The sequence below is a fragment of the Dasypus novemcinctus genome, chromosome 1, assembly GCF_030445035.2.
Source record: "Dasypus novemcinctus isolate mDasNov1 chromosome 1, mDasNov1.1.hap2, whole genome shotgun sequence".
In the NCBI taxonomy this organism is placed as follows: Eukaryota; Metazoa; Chordata; class Mammalia; order Cingulata; family Dasypodidae; genus Dasypus; species Dasypus novemcinctus.
In genome coordinates, this window is record NC_080673.1 from 20,371,135 (window position 1) to 20,390,754 (window position 19,620).

The following is a 19,620-nucleotide window of genomic DNA, read 5'->3' on the forward strand; positions in this document are numbered from 1 at the left end:
CCAGCTAAATACTCTTTATAAGAGCCAACAGATTTCTGGTACTTTGCATCAGCACCCCTTCTGGCTAATACACTGTGTCACTAGGCTGTTGCAAGGTGCAAAGCCTAGTTTTGTTGTTTGAAAGAAAAATCCAATTAAAAATTAAAGAAAGAGAATAAAAGAAACAAAAACATTCTTGCTGTAAAAAGAAAAAATAAATTAAACTATACAGAAGTTTATGAGATAGAAAGTGACTCAGGTGATCTTCTTAATGCAGGTTAAACTGATTTATTTACTCAATAACATATCAAAGGCATCTTTGTATGTCAACCAAAATAGATTCGGTTCATCGTTTTTATAGAATATTCCCTTGTTTAATATACTAAAGATTATTTAATCAATTTGATATTATTAAACATTTACATTGTTTCTAATTTTTCTGGTTATAAAAAATAATGCTTATTCTTGTCTTTATGTGTTTTCCCGCTTGTCCTAGAAGTGAAATCACTGAGTCAAAGGATAGATATGCACATTGCTAGCTTGCCTCCCGGAAAGACAGTAGGAGTTTATATTCCTTCTAACAGTTTATGATAAAAATCTGAAGAATTACCTAAGGAAGTGTTTGATAAACTTTTTTTCCAGCAAGATGCAAAAAAGAATTTGCTTAGATTAGCATTTGGCAATGCCCGTATGTTGCTTCGCTGTATGAAGGAAAGTGGGTAGAGCTAGAGTTATTGTGCATTCAGATACCAAAATTCCTACTGACTAACTGGGGGTGGGAGAGGTCACAGGTTAGCCTAGAAGAGGAATGAATGAGGAAAATAGGCCCTCTGTTGTGTGGAGACGGAAGGGATAAACCAGGCAGATTTTCTCTGGGTTGCCAGGTTGGGTAACTTACAGTGCCATCTTCTGGCAAAGAAAGCCAAAACTTTCAACTTCCGTGCTAGTAATAAAATATTTCTTACAAACATGACTAACCCAAAGACTGGCATGAGAAGATGGTCTTGAATGTGTGGTGTGTTGGAGAAAGGAGGTGGGAGAAGAGGGTGGGTATCTTTGAAGCAAAGATCTGAAACACTGGATCTCTGAATTCTCTGGCAAAATCTGTTATCTCTCCACCACAACCACATACTACAACAACTGTACAGCACAAACAACTGGAGTGCAACTAAGGTAGCACACATGCCACCATCCTGCTGTAGTCTGGAGTTTGGGTTCACCGGTGTCTTGGTTACTCTGGGTAAGTCAACCTAATCAAATGACTACCCATGACCGCAGAGATTTGATCTCTTTTTACAGCTTCAGGGCAATATGTTCCTAACTCTCTCCGTAAGTCCTGCAGCGAAGCCTACTTTACACTGCAATGCACTGAAATATATACAGGCAAGTAATTATACACACATTAGACATAAAGGTACAGAAAACCTTATTATGTCTTTGACCTTTTTAACATTTCAAGGTTTAAAATTTTTACTTTTAAAATGTTTTGGCTGTTTTAATCATCCAAATACACTAGAAAAAAGCTTGCTTTTTAAGCAAAATCATTTTTAAAGTTTTATTTTGAAAGAAGCTTTAGGTTACAAGGCAAAATTATTTTAAAAGTATGGCATCTCTAAGGCGTTTGCTATACAGTGAAAAGAAAACACCCTTTTCTCTACGTATTACGGGCTGGGACAAATTTAAAATTTGCTTTATTCTAAATTAGCTTCTATTGGTCTAAGCTCTGGTCCTCAACTTGGTTTAATGCATTGCATCTTTACACGTCCCCCCTCTTCTCTACCTCCTCACGTTGCTCCTTTCCTTTCCCGTGGGCTCCGAGGCTCTGCAGCGCCGGGGCTCCAGCCGCAGGGACCCCGCCCCCCGCCCTCGCGGCCCCGCCCTGCCCGGCGGATCCTTCCCGACCACGCCCGCAAACGCGCCGGCCTCCACGCGCTGACGTCACACGCCGGCGCTCGTGACGTTTCAGCCGCACACCTTTCATAGCTGCTCGTTCTGGGCTTCTGGGGCGCTGGGGTGTGGAGTCCTCAGCTTGGAGTCCCTCGCTGTTTTCCTGTGTCCCCGTGTTCCCCGGATTTTAGAGCCGGCGTTGCGAGGCAGGAGGACGTGGCAGGCAGGTAGTCGCCCTGTCTCAAATGCCGCCCGTCCCACGACCCTTTAAGGCCGCTCGCAACTACCTCTTTGAAGTTGGAGAAGCGGTAACCCAGGCACTCGCTCCGCTGCCGCCCGGCGTTTCCAGGGGGCTCAGGGACCAGTCGGTTGTTTTCATTTGGGTCGTTTGGGCCTGCCTCACCGGGCGTTGCCCGAGGTGCGACGTAATCCAGCCTGAGGCGTCAGCCAAAAGCTGGTGTCAAGCGTGGGAGGCTCGGCACCACCTTTCAGGCTGGACTGTGAGCTGCTGGGTAGACAGACTTGATTTCTCTTTCAGGATATTATTTTCTAAATGCGGGATGGTGCCTCTGCCTTATTAAGTCCCATAAGAAGACTGCCTTATTTAGACTGATGCTTAGCGATCATCCCCGTTATTCCTACTAAAGCCCCGCCATTGAGGTGAGTTGTACTTGGGGGAATCAATGACGTGCAAAGGAGTAAAATCATACTGGAAGTGAGGAGCCCTTGTTTAGACTTGATGATATAGAGGGTGAACAGATACTCATCTTAAGTGCACGGAAAATACCTTCATCTCATTACAGTGTTAATTCTCTAAGGAACGATATATATTACAAAGCAATTCTTTGACATTTTAAAAAGAACTATAGTGATAATGGAATTAAAATAGTAATGGAAATCTTGGTATTGATAAGTCATTTAAGTTGCTTATATGTTAGTTGCTTATGATCTTAAATTACGTATACATTTTATTTAGGAGGAAAACTTAAGTGGTTCCCCTAATATCTTAAATTTCATTTCCATTATTTGACACAATTTCCATATGTAAGACATTAAAAGTTCTACTTTCAGTGTTCATCATTTTTTAATTTCTTTTTGCTTACATAGGCCTGTTTTTATTCTCTAATGTAAGAGCCACACCAAAACAGACATTTTTCTAATTGCCTTGGTAAGTAGCATTAGAAATGTTTGGGAAGGATTGAAGGTAATATCCAACATAAGCTAATATGGCCTTTTCTTATGATGCAGCAGTATGGTAGAGAAGACGGAGGGAAGCCAGATGTAGGGAAAAGTAGCCTCTTGTTTCTAGTTTAGGTCTGCCTGATAGTAGAGAGATCTACAGATCTGTTTGATTTAAATTTTCCATTATTCTTGGTGAAAAGTAAGGAGTGTATTTTGTGGGGAAACAGGGTTTTGCACAGTAACAATTATCATTAGGATTTAGTAAAGGTTATAGAACTTGGCTGCAGGAGTTCTTTTGAGGTTAAATAAATTGACACTGTATTTCAAGTAAAGTTAACTCTGTAGTTTTCTGCTTTCTTCTTTTCTAAGAAGAATATGACACCTTTACACAAATACAAATTATTTATTTACATGCTGCTGGTCTCCACCAAAGAAGCTGTTGTCAGATTGGATTTACAAAGAAGAAAAAAGTTTGAAAAAGTCTAATAGGATTCCCATTTTTGCCTTCTGCTTTTTCGAGCAATGAGAAATAAGGCAGGGACTTTCCTTGCTGAGAAGATGAATGGAACCTCTCTCACAGTTCAAGTTGGCCTTTTTAAATTTGGGGGGAACTATATGTTTTGGTTGTAGCAGACAGTACCTTATGGACTTTGAAATCTACTAACATTTCCTTTACCAGTGTTTCCCTACAGGACAACTGCCCATCAAATATCTGAAACTACTTTTGAGGGCTTCCTGCCTATCTCTGTGGGTTACAGATTTTGAGGGATACAGTTTTCATTCAGATGTTCTGATATTTTTCATATTTAGTGCACAAAATTTTATTATGTCAAACATTGTAGCTTTAAAGTCATTTTTAGTAAAATGTGAGGAAAAATGTCTAATTTGACTAGAGGTTAGGAGTTTTTGGTGCATAGTTGATATATTTGAAAAACAGTGATGCCATATTGAAAAGCCTTGAATGTCAAGGTGAGGAATTTGAAAATGGTGAACTGTTGAGAGATTTTAGCTGGGGAAATTGAGTTAGCTTTCTATCAGCAGTTATTCTTTTTAAAATTTGATTTTATTTATTGTTTTGAATGGAGAATACATTCATTTGGTTTAAAATTCAGAAGGTACTAAAGATTGAAAAATCTTGCTCTCACTAGGGAACTTGCATGTCTGGCAACTCAAATATTTTGCAGCTTTGCACATGCCCATGAATGATCTTGAAAGCATGTTGAATGTGGAATCTGCAAATAATGAGGACCAACTGTATTAATCATGGTTATTTCAAAGTTCCCTACTGATAAATCCATATCTGGCTTATTTGTGAGTCTGTTTCCATTTGTGTGTGTGTGTGTTTTCTTTTTGGATTTTGGATATTTTTTCCGATTTATTCATTTTAATGTGCCTCATCATTTTTTACTGGATGCTGGATGTTGTGAGTGAAAACGTATAGAAACCGTAGAGTATGTACTGTTAAGTTTTGTTCTGACAGCAGGGAGAGCCAGTGGATAACCTTCACTCTATCAAGAGTTGGGTTTAGGCTTTGTTGGGGCTAGACTATTTCCTGTGTATGCACAACTTAGAGATGGAAATTATATGTAGAATTTTAGACTCCTTTTATTCTTTTCCTTTCCCCCCAGATTTTTGGCAGCCCTGAACTCTGTCTCTGCTCAGCCCAGTAAGATTGCTGCTGTGTCACAGTTCGGTAAATGTCTTCAGGGAAAAAGTTGGGGTGAATGTGGAACTCATAGAATGTGTTCCCTCCTTTCAGTGTCTAGCCTCTTAATTCCTGCTTTATTTTATTTATTTTGCTTAGCTTTTAGAATTGTTTTAGGAGGTGGATTGGTCTGATATGAGCTGTGAGCTACACCATCATGGTTGGAACACAGTCTTAGCATTTTGTAGATTCTCACTTAATTTCCCAGATTATATGGCATTTCCATCCTCAGCTGTGCCTGGTATCCATAACCTAGAAACCATTCCTGACTAGGAAAGGTAGTAGAGGTAAAGTATGGATCCAACTGCTTTTTACATGGTCTTTCAACTAGTCTTATTTTTTGTTTTTTTTTGGTCTCAATATTATTTCTACTTTCAGAGACAAGTGCTTCTAATTATTTGCTATTCTGTGGTATGAATTTCCTTTTTCTGTATTTTTCCCCCTGCTGGCTTAGGTTACAATTTTTTTCCTTCTTATGTCAGTTATTGGTTGCTCTTGTGTTCTCTAGCTTCCAAAATTTTGTTGCTATTGCCTCTTCTGTCTTTTGGTCCTTTGAAGTCATACTGGTTAGGTTTGGGAAGGGCATGGAGGTAAACATGTGAGTTCAATCTGGCATGATTAACTGGTAATTGCAGTTTATTTTTTGACTTTTTAAAGAATTAGGATAAAGAGATTACTGTCATGACTTCTTTGGATTTTGCTGATGGAAAAGCTTCGGCCATATTTCTGTGTCAGTCCCACTCTGTTGCTAATAGTACGATTCTAAACATGGGGCTTTTTATTTTCTAAACTACTTCTTGAAATATTTATTGACGCTTATCACTCATATATAGACATACATAAACAGTAAGTGTACAGTAATAGTTGTGAACTTACAAAACTAACATATATAACATATAGGTCTCTGTTATCTCACCTTAACACCTATACCTTGCATTGTTGTTAAACATTTTTAACTAATGATTAAAGAGCATCCTCAAACTATTACTACTTACCAAAGTATTTTTCCCCCAACCCTCCCTATTATTGTTATTTTTATATCATATATACATGAACATACATAAACAATAAGTGTATAGTTAAAGTTGTGAACTTACAAAGCAAACACACATAACATCATACCGGGGTCCCATACATCAACCCACCACCTACACACCTTGCATTGTTGTGAGACATTTGTTACAAATTATGAGAGAATATTGTCAAAATCTTACTGCTAATGATAGTCCTTATCTTACATTTGTTGTATTTTTCCCAACCCACCCTATTATTATTTTTAAAATATATTTTTATGACAGAAGTTGTAAACTAAAAAACAATCATGCATACTTGCAGAATTCCCAAACAGCACCCCTGTATCAACACACCACACCATGGTGGAACATTTGTTATAGATTATAAGATAATATCCTATTATTCCCAGGTCCTTAGTATACATTTGGCACACTTTTTCCATACTCACCCATTATCAACACAGTACATCTTTGGCATAGATGTAAGAATATTACAATTGTTACTGTAAACCAGTGTCCATAGGTCACTCGAGTTGTATTTTTCCTGTGCATCTCCACATTCCCAGCATCCTGCAGTAATGATGTGCATTTGCTCTAGCTCACAAAGGACACTCTTGCATCTACATCATGAACCACAATTCTCATCTACCTCTGGGTTTACTGTGCTAGTCATAGATTATTCTCTAGCTTTCTGTCAGTTGGTGTTTATATCCCTAGACTACCATTTTCAGCCACATCCCATTTATAAACCAGCTGTTACTCACTATAATATATTACCATCAACTGTACATTTCCATACATTTACAGTAAAGCTATTTAAAACTTCTGCATGCATTAAACATCAGTAGTCCATCTCAGTCCTCCTCTTATCTCCTTTAAGAATCTACCACCTACCACCTGGTCTTGAAGATATTTACCTTCATTTTCTTCTAGAAGCTTTATGGTTCTTGCTTTCATATTTAGGTTTTTATCGATTTTGAGTTAATTTTTTTATGATGTGTGAGATAGGGGTCCTCTTTCCTTCTTTTGACTATGGATATCCAGTTCTTTCAGCACCTTTTGTTGAATGGACTGTTCTGCCTGAGCTGGGTGGTTTGATAGGCTAGTCAAAAATCACTTCACCATAGATGTGAGGTTATGTTTCTGAACCATCAGCTTGGTTGCAGTGGTCTATGTGTCTGTCTTTATGCCAGTACAATGCTGTTTTTTACCACTGTAGCTAGGTGATATGATTTAAAGTCCAGAAATGAGAGTCTTCCAACTTTGCTTTGCCTTTTTAAGATGTTTCTGGCTATTCAGGATCAGGACCCCTTACTCTTACAAATAAATTAGGTAATTGTTTTCCATTTATTTTAAAAATGGTGGAATTTTTATTGGGATTGCTCGAATCTATATGTCAATTTGAGTAGAATTGACATCTTAATGATAGTCTTCCAATCCATGAGCATGGAATGTTCTTCCAATTATTTAGGTCTTTTACAATTTCTTTTAACAATGAGTTGTTAAATACAAGTGCTTTACATTGTTGGTTAAGTTTATTCCTGAATATTTGGGTTTTATCTGTCATTTTATTTTTACCACTCTTTTGAGACTGAGTAACTTTTATTGATATTATCTTCATTTCTAGACTGTCTTCCAGGCCTCTTTCTCCTGTCTTTCCTTTTTAGGCTGTAGTACACCCTTTAGTATTTCCTGCAAAGCTGATTTATTGGTTACAAACTAACCTACTTACTTTTTTATTTCTTCTCCTTGAGTGATAGACTTTTTTTTCTTTTTTCTTTTAAGGTACCAGAGGCTGGGGGATTGAACCCGGAGCCTTATATGTGGGAAGGCTGTACTCAACCACTGAGCCACATTGGCTGCCCTGAGCTTTTTTTTGTTTTTTGTTTCTTTCTTTATTTTTTTAGGAGGCCCTGGGAACTGCACCTGGGACCTCCCATGTGGGAAGCAGGTGTGCAACCACTTGAGCCACATCCGCTCCCCAAGTGATAGACTATTAGAGTTGGTAGGGCCCTTAAGATATCATTATCTTTAACTCTTTAGTATTTTTAGATGATGAAACTGAGGCCCAGAGATTTTCCCTTACTTTGAGTTATTCAGAACTACAGTTCTCAATGATATGGTAGACAACAGAATGTAATACTAGGAACTCTTGGAACTTTGGTCTTGTTGGTATGGTACCTAGAAAGAAATTGGCAACTAAGTTTTGAGGCAGGGCCAAAGTGACTAATTTTGTTTTTCCTCTTGGCAAAAAGTAAAAATAAATATGGTTATGAAATAATCTCATTATGTGGGTATAATTTAATGTAATATAATTTATGAAATGAGTTTATCCTGATTTTTGTTGTAAGTATTGTAGTAATGTAATATATTATAATTTCATGTCCTAGAGAAATCCTTAAATTCTTGCTGCCCAGGTAGGCATTTTAGTATGTTGGTTAAAAAACCTGGAACTTGAAAATGTGTTTGGAATGATATTTCTTCATTAACTTACCAATGATGCTATATAGTGCTATGGTAATAGTTTATTTCTTGTTTTCTCTAAACTGAAAGAATACTTGTTTCCTGCAGGAGTTTTGAAATGGAAATGGTTATAATATTTTCTAAGGTAGAGGCAGTCTTTTCCCCCCAAATTTCATAAGACGTCATTATCTCATTGATTTTACCACAGACTGGATTCTGGCCTTCATTTCAGAATATGAACTTTGTCATTTGAGATTAAAGCCTTTATTTAGAGACAAAGTCATATTAAACAAATTAAGCATTGATGGATGAAATAAGAACATGGATTTTTTTCTTGTTCAATTGTACTCTTTTATTTATGTATTTTAAAGAAACTTCAGATTATATAACTGTGGCATAAAAAATATAGGGTATTCCCATATGACCCACTCCATCCCCTTCCTATACTTTCCCACGTTAACGACATCTTTCTTTAGTGTGGTACATTTGTTACAATTGATGAACACATATTGAAGCTTTGCCACTAACTGCAGACTACAGTTTACATTATAGTTTACACTCTGTCCTGCACGTTTTTAAGTTATGACAAAATATATAATGGCCTGTATCTGTCATTGCAGCATTATGTAGGACAATTCCAATGTCCTGAAAATATCCCCATGTTACACCTTTTTTTCCCCTCTCCCTCCTTTAAGTTTCAATGAGAAGTACAGTAATAGGTCATAGGAATTTTAAGATAGTCTTCATGACTATCTTCTAAAAGTGAATTATACATTGGAAGCCTGTTTGCTGTGAATGGAAATAGAAAACAGTGTATTAGGTGAATTAAATGTTTATTAGCTTCAGATCATAGCAAATTCATGTATCTCCTTTGTAAGAATGATCTTGCCAATAAGCAGTACTTATGATTACTTTTCTACCTTCCTCTCTCTCTCTCTCTCTCTTTTTATTTAAAAAATTTTTCTTTGCATTTATTTCCAAGCCCTTGTATTCTGGCTTCTATTCCTACCATTCTCCCGAAATTACTATTGTTAAAGCTATTAATGATCTTAATCAATTATCTTGATATGGGTAGGGTCTAAGTATGATACCGGAAGCAGAGATATAAAGCAGAAATTTTAATACATCACATCAAAATATACTTTTATATTGAAATAAAATTGTAAGGAAAATAACATTTAAGGAAAAAATGCAACAAATAAGAGCTAATATTTTTATTACATAGAAGCATTTAAAAATTAATAAAAAAGACAATCCCAGTAGAAAATAGATGAAGAAAATGGATCAGTATTTCAAAAAAGAACAAATACAAACGTTCAGGGCATTTTGGGAGAAAAAAAATCAAACTTAATGGTAAGCAAAAGAAATTCAAATAAAAATGAGACACTATTTCCCCTCATCAAATCTAATGAGTAAGAAGAACAGTATATACTATCACAGTGTTCACTATGTGCCAGACATCATTAAAAGTACATTACTTAGGGAAGCAGGTGTGGCTCAAGCCCTTTGGCGCCTGCCTACCACATGGGAGGTCTGGGGTAGGTCCTGGTACCTCCTATAAAAAAAAAAATGAGCAGACGCCACCTACTGCTGCAGCGAACTTAGATGCCACCTCCTTTTGCAACAAGCTTAGATGGCTCCCTTCTGCTGCAACGAGCTTAGACGCCTGCCCCCTGCCACAACGAGCTTAGATGCCTGCCTCCTGCCACAAAGAGCTTAGATGCCTGCCTCTCACCGTAAAGAACAGATGCTTCAAGCCAGCAAACGCCAGAGTTCATGGGCAGTAGATGTGGCTCAGGCTGTTTGGCACTCTCCTCTCATGTGGGAGGTCCCGGGTTCAGTTCCTGGTGCCTCCTGTAGAAGGCGAGCAAATAATGAGCAGTCAGACTGAGAGAATCATCTGGGTGAGTGAGGGATAAATAAAGAAAAATAAATAAAATAAACTCTTAAAAAAAAAAGTATGTTACTTAAATTAACGAATACTCCCAGCAGTTCTATAAGTACAACCATTGTTAGCCACATTTTACCAAAGAGTAAACTGAGGCACGTAAAATGAGTAATTGTAGGACAGTTAAGCAATGTTTCAAATGCTTATCCTGTGAATTCAGATTCTAATCTAAGGAAATCCTTATAATAAATATGCAAAAATTATGTACAGAGATTTTTATTGAAGTTTTATAATAACAAATGTAAGAAATTTAAATTTCTAGTAAGAATTAACTAAACTTGGAAAATAATGTCTTAGTAAGCTTGCGTTATTGTCTCTTATTGGAGATAATAAAAATAATGCTACTAATTAATTCTTATAGTAAGAAGTTTTCTTTTCTCTCCATACATGAAGTACCTACAGTATTTGTTTTTCCAAAGCATTCTTCTTAGAAAATTGAGTTGTCACTGTTTGTTTGTTTTTTTTTAACTGTAACTAGGTTACATGTGTAAACTTGAGATGAAGTTTGTTTAAAACTCAGCAAAGAGTTTTAAATACACTTTCTTTTAAAGTTAGCAAATCAGTAAGGGATTAGAATGTGAATTGTCACAGAAGATAAGCTTTATCTTTTTTTTTTTTTTTAAGATTTATTTGTTCCCATCCCTGTTGTTTGCCCTGGCTATCTGCTTTCTGTGTGTTTGTTGCGTCCTCTTTTTTTGGAGGCACGGGAAGATTAATGCAGAACCTCTCATGTGGGATGGTGGTGCCCAATCGCTTGAGCTACCTCCGCTCTCTGCTTGCAGTGTTTCTCTTTGTTTCCCTGATGTGTATTCCTTGTGTCATCTAGTTGCGCCAGCTCACCACACCAGCCTGTTGTGTTGGCTTGCTGTCTTGCTCTTCTTTAGGAGGCACTGGGAACTGAACCGGGACCTCCCATGTGGTAGGGAGGTGCCCAATTGCTTGAACTACATCTGCTTCCCTAGCTTTATCTCTTTTAACAATTACTTTTTTATGTCTAGCACGTCTGTAAGGATGCCTTAGAGAAAGAACCATGGAGAAGTATGTTAGACTACAAAAGATTGGAGAAGGTTCCTTTGGAAAAGCCATTCTTGTTAAATCTAAAGAAGATGACAGACACTATGTTATCAAGGAAATTAATATCTCAAGAGTAAGTATACTTTTAGTCTGGTTGCACAAATGATAACCTCATTACAATAGGGCTCATTGTTAAAGAATACAAAAAAAATACAGCAACATATAACCTAAGTGAAAGACGGGAGCAGGTATAGCTCAGTGGTTGAGCACCTGCTTCCCATATCTGAGGTCCTGGGTTCAAACCCCATTACCTCCTAAAAAAAAGGTAGAAGACAGCTATAATCACTGAAAGAACTACTTATTTCAGAATAGTCTCTGTATTCTTTCAGATTTTTTCTTTGTGTGTTTATGTGCATGTATTTACAAAAATATAGTATCTACTGTTTTGTAATTTAATCTTGGATGGACATCTTAAAAATGTTTATACTGGTATGTTCAACTAATTCTTTTTAACTTTTTCCTATAGTTTGTTGTATGGGATATATTTTATTAGTACTATTATATTTTAACCACTCCCTTATTGACTTTTAGATTGTTTCTTGATGGTTTAATTTAATATCTTCTTTTTTTTCCCTCTCTCTTTTAAGATGTCCAGTAAAGAAAGGGAAGAATCAAGGAGAGAAGTTGCAGTGTTGGCAAACATGAGACATCCAAATATTGTCCAGTATAGAGAATCATTTGAAGGTCAGATCAGTTTTGCAAAAGAGTTTAAAAGAAATCTGAAGCAAAATGATAATTTTGGGATCATTTCCTTATAAAGAGTCTTCTTGTGAATGTATTCTCATGAAGAAAAGTATATCATTTTTGCTTCAATATCTTATGTGTATGGGTATCAGCTTGATTTTAGGATAATACTGACACTGTCTCTGGCTAGCTTATTTTTGTGATTGTTTAAAAAGAAGCATTGTGTGACGTGAAAGAATTTGGGGCAAAACATGAACAGTAATTTATACCTTTTTAAGCTCCATTTAAGTGCTGCTACCATTACTACGAAGAAAATATTATAATATTGGAAAGTATCATATTCATTAGTATGCTTCTGTATGCTTCATTATTATAATACTGAGGCATATGAAAAATATTTTCAAATTCTTAAAAAGTTATAGCTATAATTGCTTGTTTTTGGAATATCTGGTAATTCAGGCACTGACATAAGGCAAAGCTTCTTTCTCTAAAGTTGCAGGTCAGGGTGGTCTTATTAGGGCTGAAGTAAAATTTCATTCCTAAATTTATCATGAATCCTTATAACTTACTAAACAAAAAGATAATATTATATGGTGGTAGAAATGGTTTAAATAACTTTCAAGGTTACGTCACAAATTGGTTTCAGTCTGAATAAGAGCTAAAGTGTCTTTATTTTCAGGTGAATTTGGCATCTACTAAAGTAGAACATGTTTTTTTTTTTTAAATACTATGATTCAGTTAAGGAATTAATATATTCAGTTTATTTGTTATGAGGACAGTGAAATGAAAATTTATATCTAATGTAAAAGATAAGTTAACTCTTTCATCCCAAGACCTGGAACTTCATTTATCCTTTCCCTGGCATCTTTTCTTCAGTTTTTTCTTTCATCATCAAGATTTTAATATTTCAAGTTAAAAGGTTTTGAGTGTATGTTGACAAATATTCCTGCAGATATTTACGTTTATGTTGATTGCTGCACTTAAAACTGAACATTGATATCTGAATGATTCAAAAGGGGTGGCATATTCTATTCCTATTCTATTCTATTCTTTCTATTCTTTTTTTGAGAAACTGTAGATTTACTGAAAAATTATGCAGAAAATACAGAGTTCCCTATTACACTCCCCCCACCCCCCCAACACACAGTTTTCCCTATTAACACTATGTGGTGGCTTTGTTAGAATTGATGAAGCAATATTATTATAATTATACTGTTAACTGCAACCTGTAGTTTATATTACGGGTCACTGTGTTTTACAGTTCTATGGTTTTTAAAAAATTTATATTCTACGAACATATATACAACTAAAATTTCTTCTTTTAACTACACTGAAGTGAACAATTCAGTAGCGTTAATTATATTTGCAATGGTGTGAATCACGACAATCTATAACCAAAACTTTTCAATCAGTATAGACCGAAACTATGTACTAATTAAGTATTAAGTCCCCATTCCCTCCCTCTACCCTGGTAAACCGTATTCTAGTTTTGGACTTTATGAATTTGCTTATTTTAATTATTTTAGGTGGTACATTTTTTCAGTAAGGTTTTTTTTTGTTTTTTTTCAAGTACCTGGGCTGAGAATTTAACCTGGGACTTCCTATGTCAAGGCCAGCGCTCAACCACTGAGCTACATCTGTTCCCTTGAGTTGTTTTTTTCCCCTTTGTTGTTTTTATTTATTTTGTTTTTTAAAAAATATTTTTCCTTCCCTGCCCTCTCCCCGGCCCTGCTGTTTTTGCTGTCTTGTCCATTTGCTGTGTGATCTTCTATATCTATTTCTCTTTTTTTTTTTGTCTTCTCTTCTTGTCTTTCTCCTCTAGGATTCATCGGGATTTGATCCCGGGGATCTCTGATGTGGTGGGAAGTTCCCTGTCATTTGTGCCACCTCAGTTCCTGGTCTCTGCTGTGCTTCACCTTGATGCTTCCCTTGTCTCTCTTTTGTTGTGTCATCATCTTGCTGTGTGACTCACTTGCACGGGCACTGGCTTACTGTGTGTGCACTCAGCTCACCACACGGGCAGTGGCTCGCAATGTGGGCACTCCGTGGGCACTTGGCTTACCATGTGGATACTCAGCTTGCCATGCAGGTACTTGTGCAGGCATTCGTGCATGGGCACTGGCTCGCCACGCAGGCACTAACTCACCACACGGGCACTCACATGGGCACTTGACTTACCACATGGGCACTCAGCTCACTGCACGCGCACTTGGCTCACTGCGTGAGCACTTGGCTCGCCATGCAGGCACTCCTGCAGGTACTCAGCTCACCATGTGGGAACTTGGCTCCCTGCATGGGCACCCACATGGGCACTTGGCTCACTGCACGGGTACTCGGCTTGCCACGCTGGCACTGGCTTGCCGCTCAGGCATGCTTTCTTTTCTTCTTTTTTACCAGGAGGCCCCAGGATTGAACCTGGGTCCTCCCATATGGTAGGCAGAGGCCTTATCACTTGAGCCACATCCATTTCCCTGTTTGTTGTTTTTAGGAGGTACTGGGGATTGAACCCAGAACTTCCTTTGTGGGAAGCAGGTGCTCAACCACTTGAGTAACTGCCACTCTCCCCCTCAATAAGGTTTTTTTGTTAGTATTACCTAATTTTATTTTATTTTATTTTAATTTTTTTTTAAAGATTTATTTATTTATTTAATTTCCCCCCTCCCCTGGTTGTCTGTTCTTGGTGTCTATTTGCTGCGTCTTGTTTCTTTGTCCGCTTCTGTTGTCGTCAGCGGCACGGGAAGTGTGGGCGGCGCCATTCCTGGGCAGGCTGCTCTTTCTTTTCACGCTGGGCGGCTTTCCTCACGGGCGCACTTCTTGCGCGTGGGGCTCCCCCACGTGGGGGACACCCTTGCGTGGCAAGGCACTCCTTGCGCGCATCAGCACTGCACATGGCCAGCTCCACACGGGTCAAGGAGGCCCGGGGTTTGAACCGCGGACCTCCCATATGGTAGACGGACGCCCTAACCACTGGGCCAAAGTCCGTTTCCCAGTATTACCTAATTTTAAAGGAATACATGCTCATGGTAAACATACTCAAAAAGCATAGACATGTATGAACTAAAAGTTAAGTTCTCTATTCTTCCTCTTTGCGCTCATTCCCATTCCCTAGGGATATGCATTATCAACAATTTGTTGTTTATCCTTTATTGTATTTTCTAAGCCTATATGAAACAAACATAAATACAACTTTAGCAGTTTAAAAACAAGTGGGATCGTACCTATGTATTTCTGCATCGTGTCTTTTTCACTTTACATCTCACAGATATCTTTCCATGTTAATATTTGATGTGCTCTTTTTTTTTTTTCAGATACTGGGGTAGGGGATTGAACCTGGGACTGCTTCATATGTGGGAAGCCACATCTGCTCCCCTGATGCACTTCATTCTTTACAAATGTCTTGTAACAACTCCAGTGTATCTCACTGTATGCACTATATGACTCTATGACAGTTTGTGTAGCCTGTTTTCTATTATGGACATTTAGGTAGACTTCAGTTTTGCACTATTTACAGATAATGTTACACTGAACATTCCTACACAGATGTCTTTGCATACTTTAGCAGTAACTCTGTAGGAGTGGAATTTTTAGGCTAATGGGAATGGAAGATCCTGTGACTCACACGCTCTTCATACCTATGATATAAGTTCATTCTAAAATTTATATAGGGGATCAGATGTGGCTCAAGCAGTTAAGTGCCTGCTTCCCACATGGAAGGTCCTGGGTTCGGTCCCCAGTGCCTCCTTAAAAACAAAAACAAAACAACAAGCCAACAAATGAAAAGGCCAACTCAGGGAGCTGATGTGGCTCAGTGGTTAAGTGCTGGCTACCCACATAAGGGATCCCAGGTTCAATCCCTGTCCCCAATACCTCAAAAAAACAAATTATATGATGTAACTTTATTTGGCAATTCTTTGTCTTTGGTCATAGTTCTTATTTTTGCCTTACCTGAATAATCTTCTCATTTTATTCTTTATAGTCATTGGATTTCTCTTTTGTTTCTCATAGAGCTTTTTGAGAACTCTAAAAATTGAATAATTACTTCCTGGAATTTTTAACAATAATTTAGTCAATTTTTAAAAATAAGCAGGTTGGTTTAAAAAATTGCCAGTGGCACTGTTTTGAATGTTTGCCATGAAAGATGAAGAAATTAGTGTATTTACAGTTCTTCTCCACTAAATTATTTTTATTAAGCTTGACATAGTAAAAACTTTTTTTTTTTTGCTTGAAACCATAATTCTTAGAGTTGTTTTGCCTTGGTTTTGTATTTAAACAGATTCAATTGTTATTTTAATTCCTTTATACCTAGCTTTTCCTGAATTCATCTTGGTTGGCTGGATTTCATCTTTTTTTTTACCATGAAGAGATTATGGATGATATTTTTCCTCAATGCAGTTAATATTTGCATTTTTGAGAGTATCTAACCAATGCCTTTTTTATATGACTAAATAATTTCCCCTAGCCCAGTTTGTCTTCTGATATTGAATGTTTCTGTAAAAAAGTTTGAATCAGTGATAAGTTACTTTATCTTTCCTTGATACCCAAAGAACTCTTTTTTTTAAGAATTGAAATGTACCAGAATATGACAGTGTTAGTAATACTGAATAATCTGTTTCCTTTGGGACATTTTCTACCTTTTCTGTCTGCAGATTCTTTGTTTTTTCTTAGTTTGAGGAAAGTTTTTATTGCATTGAAAAAAAATACATATTTACCTTAATGTAAGGTAAAATTTCCCTGAAATTATTTGCCAGAGAGTTGCCTTACCTTATAATGTAATTTAATGTAATTCTTGTTTTTTTTTAAAGATTTATTTTTATTTGTTTCTCTCCCCTTCCCCCCCCCCTCCCCGTTGTCTGCTCTCTCGTGTCCATTTGCTGTGTCTTCTTCTGTGTCTGCTTGCATTCTCAACGGCACCAGGAATCTGTGTCTCTTTTTGTTGCGTCATCTTGCCGCATCAGCTCTCGGTGTGTGCGGTGCTACTCCTAGGCAGGCTGCACTTTTTTGCGTGGGGCGACTCTCCTTGTGGGGCACCCTTCTTGTGTGTGGGGCTCCCCTATGCAGGGGGCGCCCCGGTGTGGCATCGCACTCCTTGCGTGCGGCAGCACTGCGCATGGGCCAGCTCACCACATGGACCAGGAGGCCCTGGGTTCGAACCCTGGACCTCCTATATGGTAGGCGGATGCTTTATTAGTTGAGCCACATCGGCTTCCCTAATGTAATTCTTTCTTATGAAATCTTTCATTTCAGGGCTTGCTCTCAAAAATATTTTCTTTCTTAAGAAGTTGTGGGCTCAGACAATCATACATAAAATACAAGATTCCCATATACCACCTTATTATTAACACCTTGCATTGGTTTGGAATATTTTTTTACAGTTGATGATAGCACATTTTTATGATTGTCCATGGTATTTTATTTCAGTGTTGTTAATTACTTTCACAATGTTATACTACCCTCACCACTTCCATTACTAAAACATTTCCATCATTCTCAAAAGGAACCCTATACATTTTAAGTCTTAACTTCCATTCTATGTCTCCATGTTGTCCCCTGGTAACCTGTATTCTCGATTCTAACTCTATGAGTTTGTTTATTCTAATTATTTTAAATCATTGAGAGCATATACTATTTGCCCTTTTGTGTCCAGCTTATTTCACTCAACAGGATGTCTTCAAGGTACATCCATATTGTCGCATGTATCAGGACATCATTTCTTTTTATGGCTGAATAATATTTTATTGTGCATATATCACATTTTATTTATTCATCAACTGATGGTCACTTGGGTGGCTTCCATTTTTTTGTCAATTTTGAATACTGCCATGAACTTTTATGTACAAATATCTGTTCCGGTCCCTGCTTTCAATTCTTTTGGGTATATACCTAGCAGTGGGATTGCGGGGTAATATGGTAGTCCTGTACTTAGCTTTCTGGGGAAAGAAAATTTTAATATATTAAATAACAAAATGCTTTTGGGAAAGACGACTCCACTGAGTGTTACTTTTGGATTCTTATAGAGTTGTTCAGGCAGAATCAGTTTGAAAAAAGGGAGTGTCAAAGAAATATAAAATATATAATTGGAGATATTAAGTACCATTTTAGATAAGCCTTCTAAAGGTCTCAGTTAATAGTCAGTATGGTTATTTTGTGACAGTTATGCATTTAAGGCCTTATAAAATGATTTTTAAGAAGTTTCAATATTAAGCATATGGGAATTGGGGCATGGGAAAGAAAATCTGGTGACAATATACACAGATTGAAAAAGTGCTCTTGGGGCCTGGTTATAGCTTGGAGGTTTTTCTTTTGTTTTTCTCACATTGTAATATATTTGGTCAGTCTTTCCATATCAGTCACAAAGAGACATACAGTTTCTTAATTAGCTTGATCATTTTGATTCGCAATCCATGGCAAATTAAAAGCAGCAGTATATTAAAAGGGAACATGAGGGCTATAAGTGACAAGAACACCACGACAAGGTGCAAGAAGTAAGTACTGATGAAATTAAGGAAGGAAATAAAGGCCTGAGCATTGGTAATTAAAGAAGTGAAAACTGGCAGATCTGGCCTTTGAGTTGTGACATTGTTACTAGTGTGCAGTGATTTTAAATGTCAGAAGTGATATTAGTTGCTCTTCTTTTTGTGAGATGGAGTAAGGCAGTAAGGGTGGTTACAAGTGTCCTAGTCTTATCTACCCACAGGTAGAGGCATGGAATTCCGCTTCTCTGTTGACTGGTCATAAAAGTGAATAGGGCAGTGACCCAACTTCCTGTTTGTTGTTCACAGATTGTATTCAGTTTTAAAAGAGAGTAAAAATCAAAGAAAGTAACAAAGGGGGAAATGGAAAGGAGAAATGAGTTTATATGGCTACGAGTTTCTAAAAAAGAGTCTGGAGGCTGGCAGAAGGATTGCCCTCATGCACAACTGAGCAGAGTCAGAGAGACAGATAAAGCAGATACAACCCCCAGATATTGGTTCCTTTGAGGGCTAAAGAGACCCATGGGAGTTATGTTCATGGCCGATGGGGTTAACTACCAGGGTAGATGGTCCCTCTTTGGAAATGGTGTTTATGTGTGATGAATCTGGACTCAGATGGGATCTCCCTTCATAAGACTTTCATGCTAATGTGCTGGAGGTGCAGTTAATGTTGGGGTTTAAGATATATTTAGGGGATTTGAATCTCTGGACTGACAATGTGATAGCCAGGTCCTGAGCCTCAACAGACTCCAGCACCTACAATCTGATCTATTGGACTTACCACACTCAGCTAAGATGGAGTTGAAGAAGGACAACCACCACACCATGGAGCCTAGAGTGATTACAACTGAAAATGGGAGGATTGCATCCAGCATCCAGGTGGAATCTGAGCCTCCTCTTGACATAGAGGTGCAATGGACACAACCAATCCAATGTCCACATATAAGAGGTGGCATTGGATTGGGAAAAGTGGACATGGTGGACGATGGGTATGGGGAAAGGCAGGAAGAGATGAGAGGTGGAGGCGTCTTTGGGACATGGAGCTGCCCCGGATGGTGCTTCAGAGGTAATCACCGGACATTGTAAATCCTCACAGGGCCCACTGGATGGAATGGAGGAGAGTATGGGCCATGATGTGGACCATTGTCTATGAGGTGCAGAGGTGCCAAAGATGTACTTACCAAATCCAATGGATGTGTCATGATGATGGGAACG

At 37.7% G+C, this 19,620-nt stretch overlaps 1 protein-coding gene across 1 annotated transcript in view; it reads left to right on the plus strand.

Annotated features, from left to right (window-relative positions):
- Positions 1–1,908: 1,908 nt before the first annotated feature.
- NEK1 (NIMA related kinase 1) overlaps positions 1,909–19,620 on the plus strand; it is a 250,427-nt gene continuing 232,715 nt past the window's right edge. The window contains 3 exon segments of the mRNA XM_058309299.2: positions 1,909–2,526; positions 11,176–11,324; positions 11,839–11,935. Of these exon segments, the coding sequence (XP_058165282.1) occupies positions 11,208–11,324; positions 11,839–11,935 (214 nt within the window). The 5' untranslated portion in view covers positions 1,909–2,526; positions 11,176–11,207.